Source organism: Antechinus flavipes, chromosome 3, assembly GCF_016432865.1.
Source record: "Antechinus flavipes isolate AdamAnt ecotype Samford, QLD, Australia chromosome 3, AdamAnt_v2, whole genome shotgun sequence".
Lineage (NCBI taxonomy): Eukaryota > Metazoa > Chordata > Mammalia > Dasyuromorphia > Dasyuridae > Antechinus > Antechinus flavipes.
In genome coordinates, this window is record NC_067400.1 from 52547585 (window position 1) to 52572031 (window position 24447).

At 36.2% G+C, this 24447-nt stretch overlaps 1 protein-coding gene across 1 annotated transcript in view; it reads left to right on the forward strand.

The window, feature by feature from the left end:
* DNER (delta/notch like EGF repeat containing) overlaps nucleotides 1–24447 on the forward strand; it is a 330352-nt gene that overhangs the window by 109289 nt on the left and 196616 nt on the right. Inside the window, exons 2-3 of the mRNA XM_051983379.1 lie at nucleotides 19273–19569; nucleotides 22960–23054. Of these exons, the coding sequence (XP_051839339.1) occupies nucleotides 19273–19569; nucleotides 22960–23054 (392 nt within the window). The remainder of the gene's footprint in view (nucleotides 1–19272; nucleotides 19570–22959; nucleotides 23055–24447) is intronic.

Here is a 24447-nt window from a genome sequence, read left to right on the forward strand (position 1 = left end):
CAATTAACTATAACACAAGGTGGATTAATATAGATGTTTGTGGAGTTCAGGGAAGGGAGAGAACATTTTTGACTGAGATAGAGATTAGGATTGACTTTATGAAAGTGTAAGCTGAGCCTTCAAAATGGTCATTGAGGGAATGATGAGGAGGGATGATATTTCAGATAGAGGGAATAGCATGAAAACACAAAGTGTGCTTAAAGAACTGAATAGCACAGTAGATAGAGCCCTAGTCCTAGAGTCAGAACGTCCTGAGTTCAAATCCGGCTTTGGACACTTACTAACTGGGTGATCCTGGACAAGTTACTTAATCCCCTTTGCTTCAGTTTTCTCATATATAAAGTGAGCTGGGAAAGGAAATGGCAAATCACTCCCGTGTCTTTGCCCAGGAAAACCCAAATGGAGTTGCAAAGAATCAGACATGAGTGAAATATTTATAAGGAATTTGTAGGAGATAAAGTTGGAAAGGCTCATTGGATCCAAAGCAAGGATTCTGGGACCTTTTCATTTTTGCTGATGTCTGGTCTCAAACTGGGTCTTCTGCTCCCACACTAGAGCTGTAATATTTGGTGAAAGTTTATCACATCTGACCTGCCTCTAGACATAGAATCATGGCATTTTTACTAAGCTGATATATCTGTTATATTTGGTAGCCAATAAAGAACTAATGAGAAGATGAATGATATAATCACCTCTATCACTTAGGAAGATTAATTTGTTTTTGGTCTGTAGGAAGGTACATTAGTCTTGTTTTGGATCTCAAGGAATGGAAACCTAGGATTTAGCTACAGGGTTTATCAGGTGCATACAAGTTTCTTGTGGAAGACTCATTCATAAAGAGAACATGCAACAAACATGCTTTTCCACATCCCTGACACTTATGAGTACACGTTTTCTTCTGAACATTCTTAAACAGAACCATGAATGTATAGAGTTCTTTACAGATGTTCCAAACTATGACTAGACTTCAGACTCTATTAAATACAATCTCTAGGTCAAGCAAAAAGATAAGACACAGAGTTTTAGGGAAGCATTTAGGGCTATAGTAGGTAAATTTTTGACTTTATCTTGCTGAAACCCAGTCTGCTCATTGCCATCCCTTTGAAAATTTGGATTCCACTCTGGTTTCCTCTCAGTTCTGTGCAATAGGTGAGCTTTTGGCCTTATTTTGCCCTGAACCAGGTCCAGATCTTTCCCCTTCCTTTCCAATACCTTTTTATATATTGTTTGCAGTCATGACCATATAAACTCCTTGAAGGCAAAAAACTTTTATTTGCTTATACTTGTATCTCTAGTGCTAATTACAGTGACTGACAAATAGTAAGTTATTAATAAATATACTTTCTATCAGTCTATCCATCTATCTAGTCATTCCAGTCACTTATGTCTCCCTTTTTGAAAGTGTGGCGTGCCCATCATTGAGGTTTGGCCATATTCTAGCACCATCTGAAGCTTCTGGCTTTTGTTCCCTTAGTCTTTGGCCCTGAGGGCAGTACTAAAGAATCTCTGTCTGTGGTACTGATTTGGAAGAGGGATACCTCTCTAGAGAAAGCGTTAAGCTCTCAGAAGATTTGATAGGATCATCAGTTTATTCTTCAAAGCCATTTTCTCACCACATGGTAATAATGTCTGCCTAGTCCTTTTGAAAAATGAGTATCGATTACTTGAAACTCAGGATACTCTCAGCATTAGTAAATTTAATTGGTCTGAAGAAAATGTAGGGATATAATGTGACACAATCATAAAAAATCATTATAATTGTGTTTGTTAAAAAGTCAGCTTAATTGGAATTTAACTTTTGGTTTTGATTGGCCTTTCCTGTTGACATTTTCTTCAGGATGTAAGCACTTTTGTTTTTTCCTATTAATGCTTGTTCCAGCAAGTCTGCTGCTAGTCTCTGTCCTTCTTACAGCTCATTTGGTCTGGAACTTTGCTAGTGTCTATCTGTATTTGAAGAATAATCATGAGAAGAGCTTGTGAAATCTGCAAAGGCTTTTTGCTTGAGAAAAAAGCCTCTGGATTAATTAGCTTCATCAGTCTGTTCTCTTAGGTCCCCCAAAATCATCACCCTACTGAATTTGTTTTTCAGTTCCAGAATGATAAAAGGAGCTTATAATTACTTGATTCTACATGTCTCCTGATGGTTCAGAATGGAATGAAAGGAAAAAACAGACAGAAATGCAGGCTGAGAAGGACCCAGGGGGAGGACAGAGCAGAAAATGAGAATAATCTTGTTTGTCGACATACTCATTGTCTCCATACTTAGGCATTCTTATTATACATGTATTACAAACTTTGCTTTAATGCTGATACTCCTCCCTTAGTCCATGGGGAGGGCAGACATATGTGCTTTTCTGTTGAAAGTGATGATGGTTTCTAGAGGTAGCTGTGTCCTTGGATGCTCTTTCTTGGGATTGGCCACATCCTTCTTAAAGATGCTTTGCCATCTTATTTTTCTTCCCATATTCTTGCTCCATTTGGGACTCAAATGATGTTCCAACACCTTCTGAGCTGCCAGGAAATTTCCCTGGAGTTTAATTATTGTTAAGCTTTTCCTTGATAAAAATGCAAGCAATGAAATAAGCATTTATTAACCACCTACTGTGTGTCAGGAGCACTGTGCTGTAGACACTGGGGGAGAGGCAAAGTTTCGAGAAAACTTAGGGAGTGTGGAGTGTGTGTGTGTGTGTGTGTGTGTGTTTTAGGTATATGAGAAGAATGGGGCCCCCACATAGTTGGACATCAGGGTGTAAAAGAAAATGTGGGAAAGGGAAAGAAAATGAGTGGTTTCTCAGGAGAGAAGGAGGAGAGGGAGGGGCAGGAAAGAAATACAGGAGAAGGAAGAGGAGGGAGAAAAGAAGGAGGGGAAGGGAGGAAGAGAGAGGAAGGAAAGAGAAGGGGTGGGGGAAGAGAGAGGGAGAGCGAAAGAGAGGGAAGGAAAGAAGAGAAAGAGAGAGAGATAGAGAGAGAGAGAGAGAGAGAGAGAGAGAGAAGGAGAAGAAGAAGAAGGAGGAGGAGGAGGAGGAGGAGGAGGAAGAGGAGAAGGAGGAGGGAGAGGGAAGGAGGGAGAAGGAAGAGAGGGGGAAGGGAGATATTTAAAAAGTGAGAAACAGGCACATACAGAGACAGCGACAGTGATAGAGATATATACAGAGACAAATAGATGGTGAAAGACCCAAAGAGACAGAAACAGAGACAGAAAGGGACACAGAGAAGGAATGGGGAGAGAGACAGAGGACAAAGACAGACACACACACACACACACACAGAGGCAGAGACAGACAGACAGAAGCACACAGAGAGAGACAGAGACTAGAGGCAGATGGGGAAAGAGGCTCAGGACAAAAGGACATTGTTAGCAGAGATTGAGAAAGAAGGAATCTTCATTTTTGGTTCTTGCTCCGAGCTTAGCCCCTCCTGTTCTGTTCCAGAAGACAGGGAAAGGCTGCCTGGCAGGGGTTCCCATAGTGGGTGCAGCTGCCTTCTGTATGGGAGGGCACACCGGCTTTTGGAGTCCATGCATCTCACCCTGGAGCCCATCTCAGCTACTGATCAGCTCTGTGATGTTGGTTCAATCACTTAACTTCCCCAGGGCTTGATTTGCTCATCTGGAAAGCGAGGGCGCTGCCTGGTCCCTGAGAGGTCCCTTCGAGTTCCACAATCCAGGATCAGGTTGTGTTGGCCAAAAACTCCTCTGGGAGAGGAAGCAGATTGGCTTGGCAGGATTTCTAATGAGGGCGAGCCAGGGAGCGAGCCTGGAGACTGGAGCCAAGCAGCCAAGACACGGAGAGATCCATAAAAGGGGGAATTAAGCCGTGGGCTGCTGATTGTATCCTCTGCCCTGACCCAGGCTCTCATTGCCGTGGTAGTTCTGTTCTGGCAGTGCCTCTGCTTCCCCTGGCTACTTACACTGGCATTAACTGTGGAAAAGAGGTTTGACTATCAAAGGTTCAGAAATAAAATTGAGTAGAATAAAACACTTCCACCTTATTACATTCATTTGCATAATTTCTAATGAACATGACACTGTTGACATTACCCCTTCCTTGTCAATTTAATGTCATTTATTAATTTAAAAGGCTCCTTGCTCTAATTTGTAGAAATATTTTGCTTAATTAATATTAGGGGGCAAATATTTTTGGTCACAAATAAAGTATCTTCACACACACACACTACACCCAGCCACATGTAAGCATCCCAAGATTCCACATCCCTCCTTTCCTTCCGTCTGTCCCCAGTGCCCAACACAAACTTTCCACAGATGTGGGATAGCTAGCCACGTGGATGCCATTGGAAGCAATGATAGCTATAGTGTTGAAAGGAAACCTAGAGATATTCATTCCAGTCCACTCCAAGGGAATCCCACCTATTTCCACTGACCGTGAAGGGGGCAGAAATTTATACTGAGGATCTTTTTTGTGATGAAGAGAGTGCTTCTTATCTCCAAATGTTCTACTTGATCAGGAAACTGAGCCCCGGAGGTGAAGCAACTTTTTTTTTTGTACTGTACCCCAGTTAGTAAATGGTAGAGTTGAGTTTTTGATCTGAAATTCTCTGATTTTAAATTAAATAGTTCTTTCAGGGCCATTGGAAAAGATCCCTCCATCCCAACCTGGTCACTGATGCCCGAAGATGTTTTCACAGGTGACAACTTTCAGTCCCCAGTTAGAGATAAGGTCTAAAATGGATACAACTCTGGGAAAGGTAGCACTTTAATTCACACTAAGGTGTAAATGATACCTATCACATTCTTTTCTGAGAACGGTGTTTGATGAGAGGAGGAGGTGAAAGAACCAATACTTACCTCAAGAAAGGAGGAAATTTAGAAGCGAAGAGTACAGAAAGTAAAGGTGGGGGTTAATGGGCTTCCTCCATTTTGGTGAGGGTTGAATATGCTAATTATTAATAGAGAGGTACAGTTCCTTCTGAGGAGAAAGGGGGCATTGGCCACTTCACCCCTGGATATTTAAATGCAGACTGGCACCTACATGGAATTACAGCCAGAGTGGGTCGGGGCAGGCAGAGGAGAACGCTTATTCTCACTGGCCATCGAGGTAGAAGAAATTTATACTCACCAAGCTGGAATATTGTGCTAACTCAAGAAGAGCCGATCCTTCAGCCTAAATAATTACTTTTTTGATCCAGGAAGGGCATGGACTAATTAATTAAAAAGACTCCTCCAGCTGGTTGAGCCAGGGGAAATGAGAGGCGATCTGTATTTTAGGCTGAAAGGTATTCAAATCCATTCCCAGAAAGGTGTGCAAGCCCTAAAGGTGATGGGCTAAATGGAGAAACTGCACAAGCAGATTATACCAAGGCACTGAATGGTAGACTCATAGAAAGATAGCTAGAGCCGGCTTGGACCTCAGTGACTTCCTGGTCTATAGTATATGATTCGCCATTGGAATGGGCCATCACTGCTCTGGTGAGGGTACTTAGGACATCCACTCTCCTGAGGGCTATCAGGTAGAAGGGGGTTTTGACCAATTCTAGAAAGTAGAACAGTGGCTCTCCAAAATTTTGGTATCAATATTCCTTTATATTTAAAATAATTATTGAGGATTTTAAAGAGTGTTAATTTATGTGGGTTATGTCTATTGATATTTGCAGTATTAAAATTAAAACTGACAAATTTTAAAATGTTAATTCATTTAAAGTGATGATAAACCTATCATGGTAACATAAATACCAAATTAAATGAAAAATATTTTTTTCAAAACAGAAATAAATGAGTGAGAAGAATGATACTGTTTTATATATTTTTTTTTGCGAATTTGTGCTGACTTAATAGAAGACAGCTGGATTCTCCTATATCTTTCTTTATCTAGTGTTGCAATATGTTGTTTTGCTGAAATTTAGGAAGAAAACATGGCCTTATATAGACATGTAATTGGAAAAAGGAGGAATATTTTAATAGCAAATAAAATCTTAGCATTGTTATGTAAGTAATTCTAGCCCAACAAACCACTGCTTAAGGACCTTCTGGTCCATGGAAAACTGCTTTTGAGAACTGCTGAAGTAGAAAGAGGAGCAGAGTATGGAAGGTGCAAAGAAGCAAACATTAGTTTGGTGGAGGGAAAAACTTGAAAAGTGGAAGGTGCTTCCTTGGGAGATGATGAATTCTCCTTTGTTGGAGGCCTTTGAGTAAAAGCTGGGAAATCAGTTGCTGGGTATATTGCAGATAGGCTTCTTATATAGGTAGATTCCTCCTAAGGAGCCTCCCAAATTGGAGAATTTGTGACTCTGAAGATATCAGATCTTCTCATTTTACATTTAAGGGAAGTGAGATCAGAGAGATTAAGTAGTTTGATCATGTCATGTAACTTATTGGGTTTAATATAGTGTTTTGAATTCCCTCATGTCCACAAGAATTATACTAAAATTTCAGTTTTAAAGAGCAATTCAATTAAATGACCCAGACTGATCATTTTAGTATTGAGAAAAGGAAACATTTTTGGATTATTCTCTATTCTGATATTTTTGCCAGTGTATACCATGATTAGTATGACTAATTAGGAGTAGATCATGTAGCAAGTTTGCAAAGCAGCTGGAGCTATGATGAATGATTCTAGAGTCTTTCCAGCAATATAGGCTGATTTTTTTTTCCTTCTCCTTTATACTCAAGATGGAGAAGCTCTACTTTTCTAGGTTGTGGATTTCCCTAGATATACTATCCCTATCTTAGCTTATGATGCTGATAACTCACATACTCTAAGTAAAATTGGAGTGATGACAGCCAGCCGATGACGTCTGACTTTTTGGTTCTGGTTGCTAAGCTACTCAGTGCTGCTGTTAGAACAATCCATAAAGCATTCTGAATTTAAAAAATTTTCTTCATTTACCAATAAACATTCTAATTTTGTAATTGATATTTATAGCAGCTGTTTTGTGGCTTTGTTTGTGAGTATCTTCCCCATGGAGGCAGAAAAATAAAATAATTCAAGACTCTTAATCTTCTTTGGGATTTTTTGTAGTGCCAGTGGACTTAATCAGGATGCAGATCAGATCAGCTTTTAAGTAAACCCAATTTATCACCTTGTATTAATAAGCTTTTTATAATTTTTTCCTCTTTTAGGATACATGCATTTAGGTTAGTTTAAGATAATTTAGTATAATATACAAATATAACTTTATACATTGGGACAAATAATTTAAATAATTTTAGGATTTATTATTAATTATTATTAATTCACATAAGCTTTCCAGAAATTAGAGATGGAAAAGATTGCAGAGATTACTGGCTTGTAGTTACAGTTGTACCTCTTGTTTTTTAATTGAAAAAGAAAATTATCATTTTCTTGATGCTTTTTGTGAAAGTCTTTTTAGGAGGAATCTTTTCCCTACTCTAAATTGAACTCTTATGACAAATATAAACAAGCAAAAACTTCTGATATAATGACTACATCTGTCAGACTTCATAACATTCTGCTCTAAGAGGGTTAAGATTCAAATCCGGAAGCTTTATCTTCAAATCCAGTATCCTTTCTACTTTGATTCTATTCACCAATTGATGGGGAGCCACTTAATTTACAGTTGTTTTTTTCTACTACAAAATGGCTGCTATAAATATTTTGTCTTATATTAGTCTTATTATCTCTGAGCCAGTTAGATGGTACAATGGATAGATTGCTAGATCTGGAATAAAGAGAATTTGAGTTCAAATGTAAGTTCAGATACTTAACTATGTGAACCTTATGAGTCACTTAACCTTTGTCAATTCTAAATTGGAGCTAATAATAATATTTTGCTCTCAGGATTGTTGTGTGGATCAGATGGATAATATTTGTAATGAGATAATATTTGTAAAGAGTTTAGTACATAGTGTTTAGTACATAGTAGGTGCTATATAAATGCTAGCTATTATTATCATTGTCATTTTCCTGAGTTCAAATCTGACCTCAGGCAATTACTAGCTCTGTGAGCCTTAAGCCTGATTGCTTCAGTTTCCTTGTCTGCAAAATGAGTTGGAGAAGGAATTGACAAACAATTGCAGAATCTTTGCCAGGAAAACCCCAAATGGGGTTACAGGGACTGAAAAATGACAGAATTAATATAATTATTGTCCCTATTTTAGCTGATTTTAAAGCTTAAAGAAAATAATCCCTGAGAGAAGAGATTTGTCTAAGGTCACATAGATGATAATTAGAAGGGCTTGGATTTTAAACTACTTCTTCCATCTCCAAATATAGAACTCTTTGCAGTTTCTCTCATTTGAGTGTGAGGACTATGTTTTTGAATCATATATACAATATAAAGTGAGGGTTGTTATTGCTGATGAAGTCAGCCTTTTATTCTGATGGTTTTCTCAAGGACACCTGAATGTTTGTTATGGAATAAACAGAGCTTTTGAATGAATGACTAGATCATTGGCTTTCATTACAGGTATCCTTATATTGAACAATGATGTCCATAAATGGAAAAGATCTAAATCACTGCTAAATATCTGTTTCTCTAAAATAACTCATATCAGAATCTTTTATAACATGAAGGGCTTGTATACATCTTAAAGCGATTTTATACTCTTTTCTTATTTTTTGTTCAGAAAGGGAAAATCTCTTTACTGGTTATTGTGAAAGAGGTATCAATAGCAGGGATAGGAGTATCAATGAATTTTGCCAACTCTCCTGCCAATGAATTGCCCTGGCCTTCCACCAGTCTAAATCTCAAAAGGTCTTTGTTGAGTGTTAAATTGCCTGTGGCTCTTGAGCACAATCTAGCTGACTTGCTATATATGACCTTTATTATTAATCTTTTATTTAAAATCTGACCATTTCCTTTTTTATCTCTCTGCAAATAGTCTACTGGACTCAACAACTTCCTGTCTCCTGTCCCCTGTCCTTCAACAGTTGTTACTGTTTGATTTGTTATTTGTATTGTATTGTTATTTGTTTTCAGTTGTGTCCAACTCTTCATTATCTCATTTGGGTTTTTCTTGACAAAGATACTGAAGGGATTTGCCATTTCCTACTCCAGCTCATCTTACATTAAGGCAAACGGAGTCTAGTGATTTGCTAGGAAGTATCCAAGACTGGATTTGAACTCATGATGATGAGTCTTCCTGATTCTGGGCCCAGTGCTCTATCGATTGAACCACATAGCTGCACTGGTTGCCACATAATAGGTGCTTAATCAATATTTATTGACTGACCATCTATACTTTAGCATTTATACTTCAGCGTTTATACTTTCTAATATGGTCTATCAGAAAAAAATTAAAATTTGCCAAGCTTGATGGCATATGTTTATAGCTTTAGCGATAAAAATCATTTGTCAATAATTTGTGGTAAATTTTCTTGGCTGTGACAAATTTTTAAATTGATAATGTACACAGAAGACCACAAATCATTGGATTTCTGCTTAACCATTGACTCTTAATTTCTTTTGACTGAAATCTGTGAATTGATCTTTGGGGAGTTCTTGTTATAGAAATTCCTTCTGCTCATCCAAATGAGCAATTTATAAACTTGGAGAGTTTGGGAAGGAATTTTGGGGATATTGGAAGACCAAAGTCTTCCTCCAAAGTGTCCTCTGTAGAAAGTAAACTTCTTCAGGTCATATCAAAATGGAAAGACTTTGAGAAAAGGCCAGGGATAAATGTCTCTTTTTTTCTGAGGATCAGCTGAAGTAAGTTTGGAAAGCAGGATGACTGATTTTTGGGCTCTAAGCAACTCTTGAAGGCCATTTATTAGGCATTGCAATCTGGAGGCAGAGGGTATATGCACTGTGAGAACTATAGATCCTTGAAGTATTAATGGTAGAAAATTAGGACTGGCAAACTGGGACACACTGCTTTTTCATCAAAATATTGTCTTCTGTCCTGCAGCCAGAAATATTAAGAATGGCTGGCTGTTAAAGATGCCTTCAGGTTGGATATGTTTTATGGCTTGACAAGCTGCCAGAATGCCATAGGCATAGGATGAAAAAAGTCATAGGATTTTAGAACTAGATTAGGAATGGATCTCAGGGACCATCTAGTGTATTCTCCTCATTTTTTACATGAAGGAAAAAAAGTTTTAGAGAGGTGGAGTGACTTGTCACTAAAATTACTCAAGGTAGGATTTGAACCTTGGTTCTGGTTCATATCTAGGCTGATGACAAAATGCTGAAGATAAGGGCTTTCAAGTAAGTATTAAACATAAAATAGGCAGCAACTTTCTCACTTGATCAGTTCTACATGATATCTTATATATCTGTGCCCCCACGATCCCACTATATAGTAGACTGATAAAATTTGCTTCTGGTCCATCTGACTTCATAGTTGGGATGCTGATGGAGAATGGTGTCAAAGTGTTATTCTCTAAATACCAAAATAAAAACACATAAAATGTTATCCCACCACGATCAACATTTGGTGGCTGTCAGTTTTGTAAAAGTGTACCAAGGCTTTCATGTTATTTTCACCTATAAATTATCATCGCTTTTCATATCACTGTTACTCTAAATATTGTTTTCTGATTCCTACTATTTAAAAGTCATAGGTTGAGATCTGTTAGTAAAGAAGAAGGAAATACATCATATATAAGCTACTCATTGATAAATGATTTAAAAGAAGGATGATTACTCTCAAATTAATGGAGACTTGCTTTTATGTTGGTCCTTTAATCTTATTTCAGTCATTGGGAAAGAATTTGTAACTCCATTATTTATTCGTTCTTTGGCCTTGGGATAGGCTCCTACATCAAGTGAGAGTGTTGAACTAGACAATCTTTAAGCTTTTCAATTCCAACATTTCAAGATTCTCTATTAATAGCTAATATATACCCAGACTTTGCAATTTCCTCCCTCTCACTGATTTTTATAGTGCATATTTGAGAAATTAGAGTAAATTAAGATATTTTAAAACATTTTTGAAAAAAATTGAGGCACCTCTTGTGATTATTTCAGTCTTACTCTGCCATTCTGGTCCAATATTTTAGAAACTTAAATAGAGCCACATTTACTAGGGCGTACTGATAACAAAGAAACCATATGTGGTATACTTACATATAAAAAAGAAGTGTAAAAGAAGACAAATGCATCTACTTCAACACTATTCTGAGCATGGCTTTGCAAAATGAAATTGATTCTATTGAGGGCATAAATTAATTCTGGATGGCCAATGGCCAATAGGAGATGAATGGTTTTTCATTAGAGTAGTCTCACTTTTTTACTTGTATCCTCAGAGCCTCGTCCAATGCCCTGTACATAGTAGGTGCTTAATAAATGTTGATTGTTTAGTTAAGTAAACAAAGGGAGCTGGTACATTTTGACACACCAGGGTAGGCTAAGCAAGCTTCAGGCCTTTTTGATTTCATTTAATGTAAGTGGGTCACATAAGAATAGAATTAAAAATTGGTATAATGCCAGGGGTTGCACTCCTAAGATTCATCAAGTTCTCTAGCTGTCTTTGGCTACTTGTACCCCCATGCTTCTTCCCAAAGAAGACACTTGGTTTAACCAGCCTGCATTATTTCATATTACTACTTTAGAGATTTGAGAGCATTGGGATCTTCTTGATTTTTTCCCCTGGACTCATTGGCAAAAGTTGAGGTTCAGGTGAGGGTGATATAAAACTTGATTACTTACTGATGGTGTGTCTCAGAACACTGCCTTGAGGAAATGTTAAGTCAGAAATCAGCTTAGTCTTTTCTCTGCTAGAAGGTCACGATCTGGTGCTGTATAGGAAGAATGATCTATCTGCATCTACATTGGACTAGGGTGAAGTAAGTCAAAGTAGATTAATTGGTAACAGTGGTGGCCAATCGGTCTTTGGAAGAATCGGTTTCGATGTGAGATGATTCATTATTATAACAATCAAATGAATATACTCAGCCAATTGATCAATTCTAGCCATGGATGTAGGACCATGCTAGAGTATGATACTTGAGAGCAGCTTTCATTTTGATAATTGACCAAGTTTTGTCCACTTTGTAGCCCACAGTATCTAGCTACCCCTTTTGCTCTTTATCAATGATTGCACTGACCAGGTAGATGGGACAAGGCAAAAAGCTTTTTCATTCTTATCCAAAAATGTAAATAAAATTGTCTTTAGTTGCTTTTTTTTATAGCAAGCATCACTTAATAACTACATGCTTTGCCTTTTCTCATTTTTAACTAATTAGCAATGTGCCATACATTATTTAACCAGCCCTTAAAAACATTTGTATTTATCAAAATGATTTTTGCCGCCTCTACTCTCCCCCAACTTTTATTAGGTTGTTCCAAATCTTGGTGAATTCTCACCACCTTTTCTGCCTTATCTCTTTTTGATGTGGGTTTTTTCTTTGTCAGCTCACCTGACTTTGAACTACTCTTTGTTGTCTAAATTAAACCCAAGCAGAACAATTGACTCCCATTTTACTCTGAGAACAAGCAATTCTCACTTTCCACTACAATTCACATCATGGGCTCACAGCATAAAGCAAAGTATTGTAGAATGAATTGTATCTTTCCCTAGGAGCCATGTCTTTAATTGGTATGGGGATAGAGTGTGGGGCAGAAGTAAAGTAAACCTATGAGTGGCAATAATATGCCTTCTAAGTAATATACCTGTACAGTTACTTAAAAGATAAAACATTTAAATTCCTATGAAACATGACTGGATATATATACTAATTACACAAGAAAAGAGAAGTTAGGGATATGTCTTTTTGCTCCAAAATAAGACTTGAGCTGCTGGGAGATGAAGTGCTCTGTGTGACAATAAAGAAATAGATCTATGTGGCTAGTTCATAGAGGGTAGAGAGAGGAAAATAGGCTAAAAAGATTTGAAATAGAGGTAGGGGACAGGCTGAGAAGGGCTTTAAATGCCAGAGGATTTTACATTCAATCAGGATAGTGACAGATTATGGGGAAGGAAGTTCAGTAGGATTCTCCCATCAGTTCTCTCTTTCGTGACTGCATCTCTTCTTACTAAGAGTTTTACCATCTTGGACAGTGGAAAGAAGAGTGGATTTTGTGTGAAGACCGAATTCTTCCTGTGTGACCTTGAGTAATCATTTCTTTTTTTTTTCTGGATCACAGCTTCTTTACCTATAAAGTCAGGGCATTAGACTATATGGTCTTTAAGAACTTCCAGTTCTGAAGAGATGGACACTCTGACTCTCACCCAGAACCCTTTGCCAAGGACTTGTGCATTTCCATTTGTTCCCTTAATCTTCTCAACACCTGTTATGTTTTAAGGTTGCCAGAGGTTGCTTGTTGTTGTTCAGTCTGGCTGACTTTTCATGACCCTGAGGACCATAGGATGCCAATAATTGTTCCTGAGACAAGGGATATTGGCAAAGATGCAAGTGGTTTGCCATTTTCTTCTTTAGTGAATTAAAACAAAGAGATTAATTAATTGGCCTAGGATCAGATAGTAAGTGTCTGTGGTTGGTTTTGAACTCAGGTCTCTAGACTCAGTGCACTATCCACTGCCTAGCTGCCTCCCACTGCCTCTATCTCTGTGCTTCTGTGAGAGGTTGCCGCTTTAAAGTCTTAAATGAACACAGCTTTGGGTAAATCCCTTGTTTTGGAATTCCTAAACATATGAGCTCATTGCTTTTTCTTTTTGGTACTATACTTTATTTTCTCAATTAGATTTTTAAATTTTATTTCTATTTATAAGTAAATAGATATTTGCTTATATTTATATTTTTAATAAAGCTATCTGAAAGCCCCTAGATGAAAGGTAGAGTATAAGTGATTATTGTTGTAGGATGATCATTTCCATAGATGCACTGGAATTATTCTGTAAGGGGAATCATTTTAGGAATAATTAAAGGAACACAAAATGGGGTGTTCCCTTCCTGCCTGAGTGTGTGTGAAAGAGAGTTCTGTGAGTTGGAACCTCTTCCCTTCTTGTCTGGCAAATGGGAAACCCACGGGATAAATAGGGTGCAAGATTCTGGGGAGGACAGTAGCACGGTCTGCCCAGTTCTTATCTTTATTTTGTAACTAAGCAAGTCTTCTTACTTTCCACAGATAAGATGAAACAGATAAGGAAATTGTAAAGTTAAAAAGCCAGCAAGAAAAAAAGATGTATTCTGGGAAACTTCACAAATGACAATTTATTTTGACTAGGCAACATGGTAACTGAATTTACAATGATTAGATTTGGAGAAATTTGTCTATGTCTCTCAAGATTCTTCAGTTTTTTAATGAAACAATATGAGCCACAGACAGCTGGATTTCACTGGTAGCTTCCTTTTAAGAGAACTTATAAGTGACTCAGGCCATATTAAAGAAATGGGGCAGATAGATTGACTTCAAGTAAAATCGGTTAGAATTTTTTGAAAAAGCATTTTTTTTTGTATTGAGGGCTTCCATTAGTTGCAAAGTAATTCCTTAAGTGGATCTCAAGTCCATAATACAGAATTACAGTAATACCAAAATAGATTTATACCATTAAGGTGTATAACATTGTAGTGCTCTCTTCAGTAAATGAAATGAGCACTTTTCTTATCTCAAGCTGAAAAATGTTCGATATTTCCTGGCAATGTCATTGTTGTAATGGCTCTTGTGTCTTTAGTGGATGATGTGTAGGAGGATGGTGCTCCGTATTCTTGAGATCTCCATCAGACAAAATGAGAACAATAATTTGAAAAATGAGACAAAAACACTGCAATGGATAAATCAAGCATTTATTAAGCACCAACTCTTTGCCAGGCACTGTCCAAATAGCACTAGGGACACAAGCACAGAAAATAAAATAACCCTCTACTCTGACAATTTACTTAATAATCAGTGGATGATATCTCCCAACCAATGGAATTGGCTCTCCCTTGGAGGACACTATTATTGTCATTCAAACTCAAAATCATCATTTTTCCTCCCCCTCCCTTATTCACCTTCTCCAGCCTATTTATTCCATCTTCACAGTATACTATTTTGCTTTTATTTTCTAATTTTACCTTCCTACTGCCATTACTCTAGATTTGGCTCTTAAACTCTTATAGCCTTTTAATTTATCACTTGCTTTTTTGTTTTCCTCTGCTCTAGTCTTACCATATTGATCTTCCTTCCCTAGTGCTACTATTATTTCTTCCTTTCTCAGATTTTCTTGCTTCCTCAGTGCCTATAGGGTCTATAAACTCAATTCATTCTCCATTGCTTCTTTTTTAAATTAAAGTTTTTTATTTTCAAAATGTATGTATGAATAATTTTTTAACCTTAACCCTTGCAAAACCTTGTGCTATAATTTTCCCCTTCTTCCTCCCACCCCCTCTGCAGATGGCAAATTATCCAATATATATTAAACATGGTAAAATATATGTCAAATACAATATGTGTATACATATTTATACAATTATACTCCATTACTTCTTTCCATGAACATTTTGTTCCAGTCTGCTCCATTTCCTCTGCCATCTGACTTTTGATTTACTTTCCTAAATAGCCCATCCTTTCTTTGCCACCTAATTTCTGTCCTTGGTTAAGGCCTAGTTTAAATCTTTCCTTCTTGAAACATCCCTTCACCCACCTTCCCTTGCACATTCTTTTCCTCTTTTGAATTTGGATTCACAAAATCTGAAATATGGAAATATCCTTAGGAACCAGTAAGTCTAATCCATTAGTGAATGAGAATCCCTATAGCTTCCTTTTTAACAAAACATGTTAACTCCCTCTATAGAGAAGGAAAATATTTTGTTAGGTTAAATAAACCTTTTGTGTCACTCAGATCTATTATTGTCATTCAGAAAATGATCTCTACTAAGATGTTCAGTTTACACTGGCCATTGTCAACATTGTTTTTCATTGATAAGCAATAAAGGCTTTTGTAATTGAGGAGACTTCAAAAAATAAATGATTACAATTGACAAGAGAGCTATACCCATATTTTCAAATAAGGATTTTTATTAATAGTAGTCCCTATTTGCAGGACCACCTGTTCAATTCTTCATTTCCTTCAATTATGGAAGAGAATTATGATCTTTAACAAACCCATAACAGGCTGATTCTGAAACAAAATTTTGCCAGGTTTTGATCTTTCTGTACTTTGAAGGATCCACTAAAAAGTTGAGTATTGATGAAAGGGTCAATCATTGAATAAACATTTGTTAAGTACTCACTGTGTATCAGACATTCTGCTGAGTACTGGAAATTACAAAGAAAGGCATAACAAAGTACTCTTTCTTTTTGATCTCCAGCATGGAGAAAGTTAGCAGTGATTTTAGGGAAAATGTGTGCATTGATTACAACATCTGAGGTTCATCAACAAAAACTTATGATTTCATTGATTGCACTTCTACCTTAAATTTGATATAATAGAATCAAAACATCAAAAAATGTACTACAGAGGAAAAAATGGCTTTGTTATGGAAGCTGTGCTAAGAGGTGCATGGTTGTTGTTAACAGAAAAGCTAATACAAAGTTTTAGATTGTCATTTTCAATTAGGAATCAATCATTCCCTAAATCCTTCTTATTGTGACTCTGTTTTATAGTTTTGGATACAATCAGATAATTTACTTTTTGAGCTTTTGACAAAAGGATATATCTGAGGACTCAATTTTTAGATTCTCCTCTCACTTCCTTCTTGATAATTTGTTATTTCTCTTAGTCTCCGACTTCAATCATGCTTCATTGATTTTGCTTGCAATGTGTGCATTTATCAGATTTAAGAAACCCAGCAGTTCAGAAATAAATTGCTGTTTGTACTGTTAGTATTGTTCAATCAAACTTTTTTCTTCATGTCCATTGTTAGAGCTATCTCTACAGTATCTGAAGTAAGGATGCCCATTATGGGCTCTGATTTTTGAGGTTTCAAATCCTATTGTTTCTTACTTTTTGGGAGGCAGCTTTGTTGGGGGAGGGAGATGGTGATACTGTTTGCTGATAATAGGCAACTGAAGCTTATTCAGGTGCATAAAATTTGACCTGCACAAACACCACTGGGATAGAGAAGGCTTTCCATACATCTCTCAGAGTGTTGCCCTTTTGTCACTTCTAATTCCCCTTCATGGCTGCCCTTGATACCCACTTATGCTTGATTTCCTTTGCATAAACAATTTAGTGAGGGAGAGAAGGGACAGAATATATACACAGTATGATTTGTTAAAGACTTACACTTGTCTAGATATGATGTTTGGGACTTCATCTCCTTTGAGGAAACTCATCTTGGGTCCCAATTACTGACCTGCTGAGCTCTGTTGAACTTCATTCAGTTTATTTATCCTTACTTGCCTTCAGAAATGAAATCCTTAGAAAAATCTTTTATATATGAATCACAGTTCATTTCCTGGTTTTCATATTTAAAAACTGGGCTACTAGCTTGCCTTCTGGAGAAAGTATGCCATGTAGTTATTATTGTAAACAGCAATAATGCTGCTTTTTATGGTAGCAAATGCCTGGAAACAAAAGTAGATTTCTATCTACTTTTGCCTATACTCTGCCATCTATGCTGAAGTATGGCTGAATGAATTGTGGTACATGAATGTAATGGACTATTACTGTGCTATAAGAAACAATGCATCTAATGAAATCAGAGATGCATGAAAATTTTGTATGAACTAATGCAGAATGAGGTAGAATCAAGACAATAGTGCATACAATAATTATAGTAATGGGAATGGAAAAACTAACCAAAAATAGAAAAAGTGAATGTTGCAAAACTCCAAAGAACAAATATGACCCTAAAGAGGAAATATAACTCTTCCCCCAACTCCTTTGCAAAGATAAGAGCTCTGTGGAAATGGAATATTGTGTATATATATGTATATATATATATACATATATACACACACACACACACACACATATATATATATACATATATATATATAGATTGGTTTTGCTAATTAAAAAAAGTTATTTATGATATGAGCTGATATTTTGGGAGTGGAGAGAGACAGAATAAAATGTGGGTGACAAAAAAGATATTAAGATATGTTTATTTAAATGATAATACCAATGTTGACTTGACCAAACCATTCAAGCCTCTTCTAACTTGCTTATCCTAGTTAACAACAATAGATATCTCCTAAAGGCTAAGTATAGCTAGAAATGGCCATTGACCATGGAAAATGCCTTCACCTATTTATCAAATATTTATGAAGTATTATGGGCAGAATATTATAAAAGATAATTACTGCCTCATGAAGTAAGATATAAAGGAGCATCATGTCTCATATAGAGACACATATAGATAAATATTGCACCAATTAGAAAATGACAAATGTATAAGGGCTACCAAGGGTTATTGCCATCAGGGGCTAGATGTCAATAAAGGTTTGTCAAATGAATAGATGAATGAATATACAGACATGAAAGACTGCTCAAAGGTTTGTGTCACTGAAGTTGTGGCATCTACCTTGACTTCTATTTCCAGATCAGTTCTGGAAAAGGATATAATAATGATAGATGGACTAGAAAAACATTAGTTTGTCTTGTACCTGGGGAATGACTAGTCAAGTAATTGATCAATCAATAATCATTTATTAAGTACTAACTGTAAATGTGCCAGGCACTGAGCCAACTGTAGAGCATAAAACACTTCATATTTATGTGGGAGAGAAGGGGCTGGATCCTTGAGGTAGATAGAGAAGGAGGTGATCTTTTCATATTAGTTTTAAAGAAACACCTTAAAGTTATATAAAATGGTTACTTGAAGATACTTTGGTCAAGAATGACTAAATCAGATAGGAACCAAGATGCTTAGACCAAAATAAAAAGTCCTGAAGATTCTTTTCTACAAGGTAACAGTTACTTAAAGTAAGTTCCATTTAGCTGTCTGTCATGTTCATCAAGTAATGGACTTATACCATCAAAATGTTACCTGTTTCACAAAGATTCTGGAGTCACCAGGAAAGCAGTACATGAGGAGGAGGAGAGAAGCTATAAGGCTGAATCCACCCCCATTAGACACCAACAAATAAAGGGTGTTGAAATATGTGCCAAGTGAGATCTCTTTATTTTCAAATTTGTAGTGTCATTTGACATGACACTTTTTTATAAAAATAACCCACCTGGTATCTTCTTTTAGAGACTCAGTTCTAGTTGACTCAGTCTTAGACTCACTCCCCAAAATAACTTGTCCTTGGAGTCACTATTGTTCATCATTTAAAGCTTATGGGCTGACTATCCATTAAATTTTTCATTGTTTGAAGCTTATGTAGTTACATCTTTCCTCAGCTTACCAACTGGATATAACCTTGGAAGGTTCTTTGTATGCAATTTAAAGTGTATTTCATAACAGCTTCTTTGTGAAACACAGATAATTCCCTTCCACTCCAACCCATACCCTGTCCTGCCCCAATATATTGTGGCTTTTCTTAGCAGAGAGGGTAATTGACCCATTTATTGTTTTCTTTCAGTTTGTAGTGGACCCTTGTGCCAGCAACCCTTGTCTCCATGGCATCTGTAGCACCAGCGAAGATGGATACCTTTGTGCTTGTGATGAAGGATACAAAGGTATCAACTGTGAGCAAGAATCTCCCAGCCTCCCCGTTTCCAGTTGGACAGAGTCTCCAGCTCCAAGACAGCTCCAGCCTGTCTCCTCCACGCAAGAACCTGGTGAAATCTTGTCCCCCTCACAAGCAACTGTGACCCTTCCTACATGGCAACCAAAAGAGGGCCAGAAAGTTGTAAATATGAAATGGGATGAAATAGAGGTGAGGATGATTTTTTAAAATATGGATTTCCCCCTCCTGCAGCGTAAGAGACTAGGAATTTAAATGTACAGTTATTGATTTTTAACAGTAAAAACAGCCTTTCCAAGAAGATGGGAGTTGAATTACAACTTTATTCTTCTACTCAGTGTTACATGTATCTTGCTGGGTTATAGACAATGATTTCTAACTATGTTGATTGTGCATGTCTATACAAACACAGCACTCAAGCAAATCGTTTCCTCTAACCCAGCAAAGTATATGTAAAGTTGAGTGGGACCAAATTGAACTTGTTATATGTGTATGCATCTGTGTAATTGTACACAAAGTATCTAATATATACACAAATACACATTATTTATATATTACATATGTGTATTATCTATACATATGTATGTGTATATACATATAATATGGGTTCAAATCATTCCCTGAAACTCAGCAATACATACAAAAAGCTGAGTAGAATCAAATTGAATTTGTCATATGATTGCATGTGCACACAGGTGTACAATATAACAGTGCATATACATGTATAAGCACACATGTACATATGTGTATGTGTATATATGTATATGTATTTGTAGCTACATATATGAATATATGTTTGCCTCTATGTATAAGTAGATAGATAGATAGTCTGGATCTGTAATTTCAGCTACTTTCCAGTGTATATAAGTTACTTATAATCTTACAATGTAATTTGGGAGTTCTATGAAGTTAAGGAAGTTTGCTCAGGATCATTAGTGTTGACCTTGAATCCAGATCTTCCCCGATTCCAACATCACCCATCTACTTTACTACAACACCTCTCTTGTTGTATGTATTAGCCCTGTTGGTAGTTACATTGGAAGTAGAAAAAAGCAATGAAAAGGGATTAAATGGTCCTTTCCAGTCATCTAAATCTATGAGCTTGTGACCTGGAGATTAGATAGATTTGTGATCTTGGGCAAGTCACTTAACTTCATATTTCCCATATTCTTTAAGTTGCTGAAGAATTAAGGATCTACATCAGAAAAAGGAATTTACACCCTGGAAACTCCTCTATAGGCAACCTGATTAATCATCCTCCAAACAAACAAAAACGTGCAAAGCTCAAACAAACCAAACTTACCCCTCTTTGTAGCATAAACCACTTCATGTGATTGAAACTGAATGGTACCAATCTGAAAACATTTCATGACTGTCACTCTATGACTCTATTTATAGAGTCCTCCACAGGCTGGCTTTGTAGATTTTTATTTATCATCTTAGTAATAGCGACTTTCATTTGTTGATACTGGTTAGAGCCTTGACTATGAATTATTATGCTATTATGCCTTCCTCTTGGCAAAAGAGTTATTAATAGATCCCTAGATCTCACTGAAGGAGCAGATTATTTAATAGATTCTTTAACTTGTGTAATGGATATAGGAATTGGGAATTATATAAGCATTCATTTTCAGTTGAATTGAAAGAATAAAGGTTTTCATCATACATTCTATATATAGTATTGAAGACAGTCATGAGTACGTATTGTTAAATATTTTGGAGTTTGAGTGGGAGAAGTTATAGATCTTTACTATATCTGAGAACGTTCCCATTTTTTGAGGGTCCATTTTAATACTAAAGTGACAATGTAATCTATTTTCTATTGTCTTTTTCTAGACAGAAAGAGGATATGTAAAACATATTTATCAGATGACCCATTTTTAGGGGGGCAAATGGTTTATGAAACTTTAGTTAACCTAGACTTTAGTGTTTTTCTTGCCTATTCCAAAATATGGTAAATTTATGCCCTTTTCAGTTAAAAAATTGTTATCAAATTATGTTAGACCTCCTTGAATGCATGCTAGATGTCATTTTCAGTTTATCAGGAATCTTTTTTTTTTTTTTTTGCTGAGGCAGTTGGGGTTAAGTGACTTGTACAGGGTCACTCTGCTTGGAAGTGTTAAGTGTTTGAGGCCAGGATTGGACTCAGGTCCTCCTGATTTCAGGGTTGGTGCTCTATCTACTGGGCCCTCTAGCTGCCCTAGGAATCTTCTTTAAAAGGAAGTTCCATTATCCTATGGCCACTTAAAACTATGGATAGGTTGACAAGAGGTAATATTCTTTTTGTGGTAAATGTAAAAATGGATTTGTTCCACCTTTCTGTCCCAGTGATATTTTATAGTCAGGAAACTAGAGATAAATCAAGAGACATAGTAGCATAAATACATTTAGACTTAATGCTACCTCTTTAGAAACATGGGAATATTTTAGACCTTATATAGTGAATAAGGTTAATTTTGACTCTGGTCAAAATGCAAGCTGTCCTCCAGGTGAGATTGGAAACACTTTAGAATCACAATATTCAGGGTCTACCAATGGGATCTTTTCATGAATAGTGCTTGTAATCTTTTGAGATTAAGTGGCAAGCATCAGCAACTCCCATTCTATAAGAAGAGACTAATCCAAGAATGAGCTCTTTCAAAAACAATCTTTTCCCTTTTTATGTGTGACATGAGTGAGTGATATGTTGGGAGCAGGATTACTTTAAAAAGAAAGGAATAATTTGCCCAATATAATTCAGCAGTCATGATCATGATGTGAATAAAATATCTCCTTTTGAGGAAATTATCTTTCATTCTGAGATAATTTTCCATTTGTTTGTTTTGTAGGAAAGGGCATTTTCCTTTGATTAAATATAGATACCAGTGTTTTTCTTCTAGGGATTTTGTCATTAGAAAATAAAACAAAAAGGAGAAAATACATTTACAGCCACATTCACATGCATGCATTTGTGTGCATATATCTATATACACATGTGTATATATATATACACACATATATATGCATATATACATATACACATGTGTATGGAACTATAAAACAAAACTAAAGAATGCTTATCTTACTAACAAACCCTGGCCACCTACATAAGGATATATGGACCAGCTCTGAAATAGAGGACTTTCACTGAGACCTAAGTTCCTATCCCTCATCCTTTACTCTCTCCCTCCCCTAATTAGTTGTGAGTTTTTGGTGGATTTTTTTCATCATGATTAGAAAACATTTTTTCCTAATTAGCATGATACATTTTAAAGACTAATCTTGATCTTTTAAGTGTTCATCTCTATCCTGAAGGTACTCAAGAAGGATTTGTTGAGTGAATGAAAAATTGAACAATAAAAAGATTAAAACCTTTATTGCTTCCCTCAAACTCAATCTTTTCCATTACTTTAATTCATAGAAAACCCATGAGGGAATTTCTGGGTGTTAGAAGGATAGATAGTTTCTCAGTTCTCAGGGTTTTTTTCTTCTTACTTAAATAGGAACTGAGAGAATGCTATTGATGGTTTTTCCTTCTGATAAGATTTATTTTTCTTATCAACATATCAAGAATGAAAAATAACCAGCCATTATTGCTTTCAGATAATCCCAGATATTGCCTGTGGGAATGCCAGTTCCAATAATTCTTCTGGAGGCAGGCTGGTATCCTTTGAAGTCCCACAAAATACTTCAGTAAAGTAAGTCTGTGATTTTGTTTTCTTGGTTTTAGTTGCCTGATTTTGCAATGACAGGTATCATAGGAAGATTATGTTTGCTAATTTTTAAAAGCGTTTATTGTGTCTGCTGGACAGTTACTGCAAATTTTCTATTAAAACACGACCCATATAATTCTTAAGGATGTTTGGTGGAATTTCAAGTTGGTTTCTGAGAGAACATTAAATGATATTTAATGGGTTAAAATAGAAATAATATATTTTATATAGGATGTATTTATTCTTGTAACCAACTTATTGATGAAAGATCTCAGCAGTTATATGTGTAGATACAACCAGTGCCACCCAGGAGCAGAGAAAGTGTCACAGAAATGATGTAATTGGTGTGCTTGTGAAGTTGTTTGACAGCTTTACAATACAACAAAGAAGGCATATGTTAAGATCTGGATGCAGGTGGATATCTTCAAAAAAGATGTTGAGGCTTTAACAATTTCAGTGAGTCATTGGGTCACTTAATATTCATAAAGTGCCCAAATTGTAAATTAAAATATTAATTTTTCTTTGACCCAAAATTAATGAATAAAAATAATGAGGAAATCTCTTCCTATCTATATTTTTTTTTGGTAGAGCCATTCTCTCAGCAATCCGTATATAACATGGCAATCGGTCTCAATTCTTCTCTCTCCCTCATCTTCCACATTTATTGAATCACTAAGCTTATTAACAAAGTGATATTTGAATTGCATCTGAAATGAAGTAAGAGATTTTATGGGGTGCAAGTGAGGAGAGAGCATATCTAAGTATGGGTAAACAAAATGGGAGATATACTATCTTGGGAAAGACAGAAAGCATTCCTTGTTGCTGAGGAAAATTAGAAAGTAGTTTGACAGAATTTGGATCTAGAATAACAGCTTACACCATATATCATAGGATATGATATCTGAATACAAAAGGTAATACTGTAAAAAAAGATCAGAAGAGATGCAGATCAGTTACCTTTCTCAGCTATGGCTAGGGATAGAATTTTGATCAAGAGCAAACAAGATATAGACATTTCCCCAAAATAGTAATTTTTAGTTATGTGAAATTGAAATATTTTTATCCAAACAAAATTATACAACTAGAATAAAAGAGGGGCTTATTTGGTTATCTTATTTCTCCATTCACATATCCACCACAGATTTTGGGTTCCCATAATCTCTTGTCCAGACAATTGAAATAATCTATTTCCAGTATTTCCCATGTCCAATCTAACTTCCATATTACAGCTGAACCCAGGATCATATAGCTAGTAAATGGCAGAGTGAAAAGTTGTGGATTTGAGTATCACTCTAAGTCAATGTTCCCTGTTCCTAGTATACTGCTGGAATCTTTATGCCATTCTATATATATAATGATGGTCATATGACTTTGACCA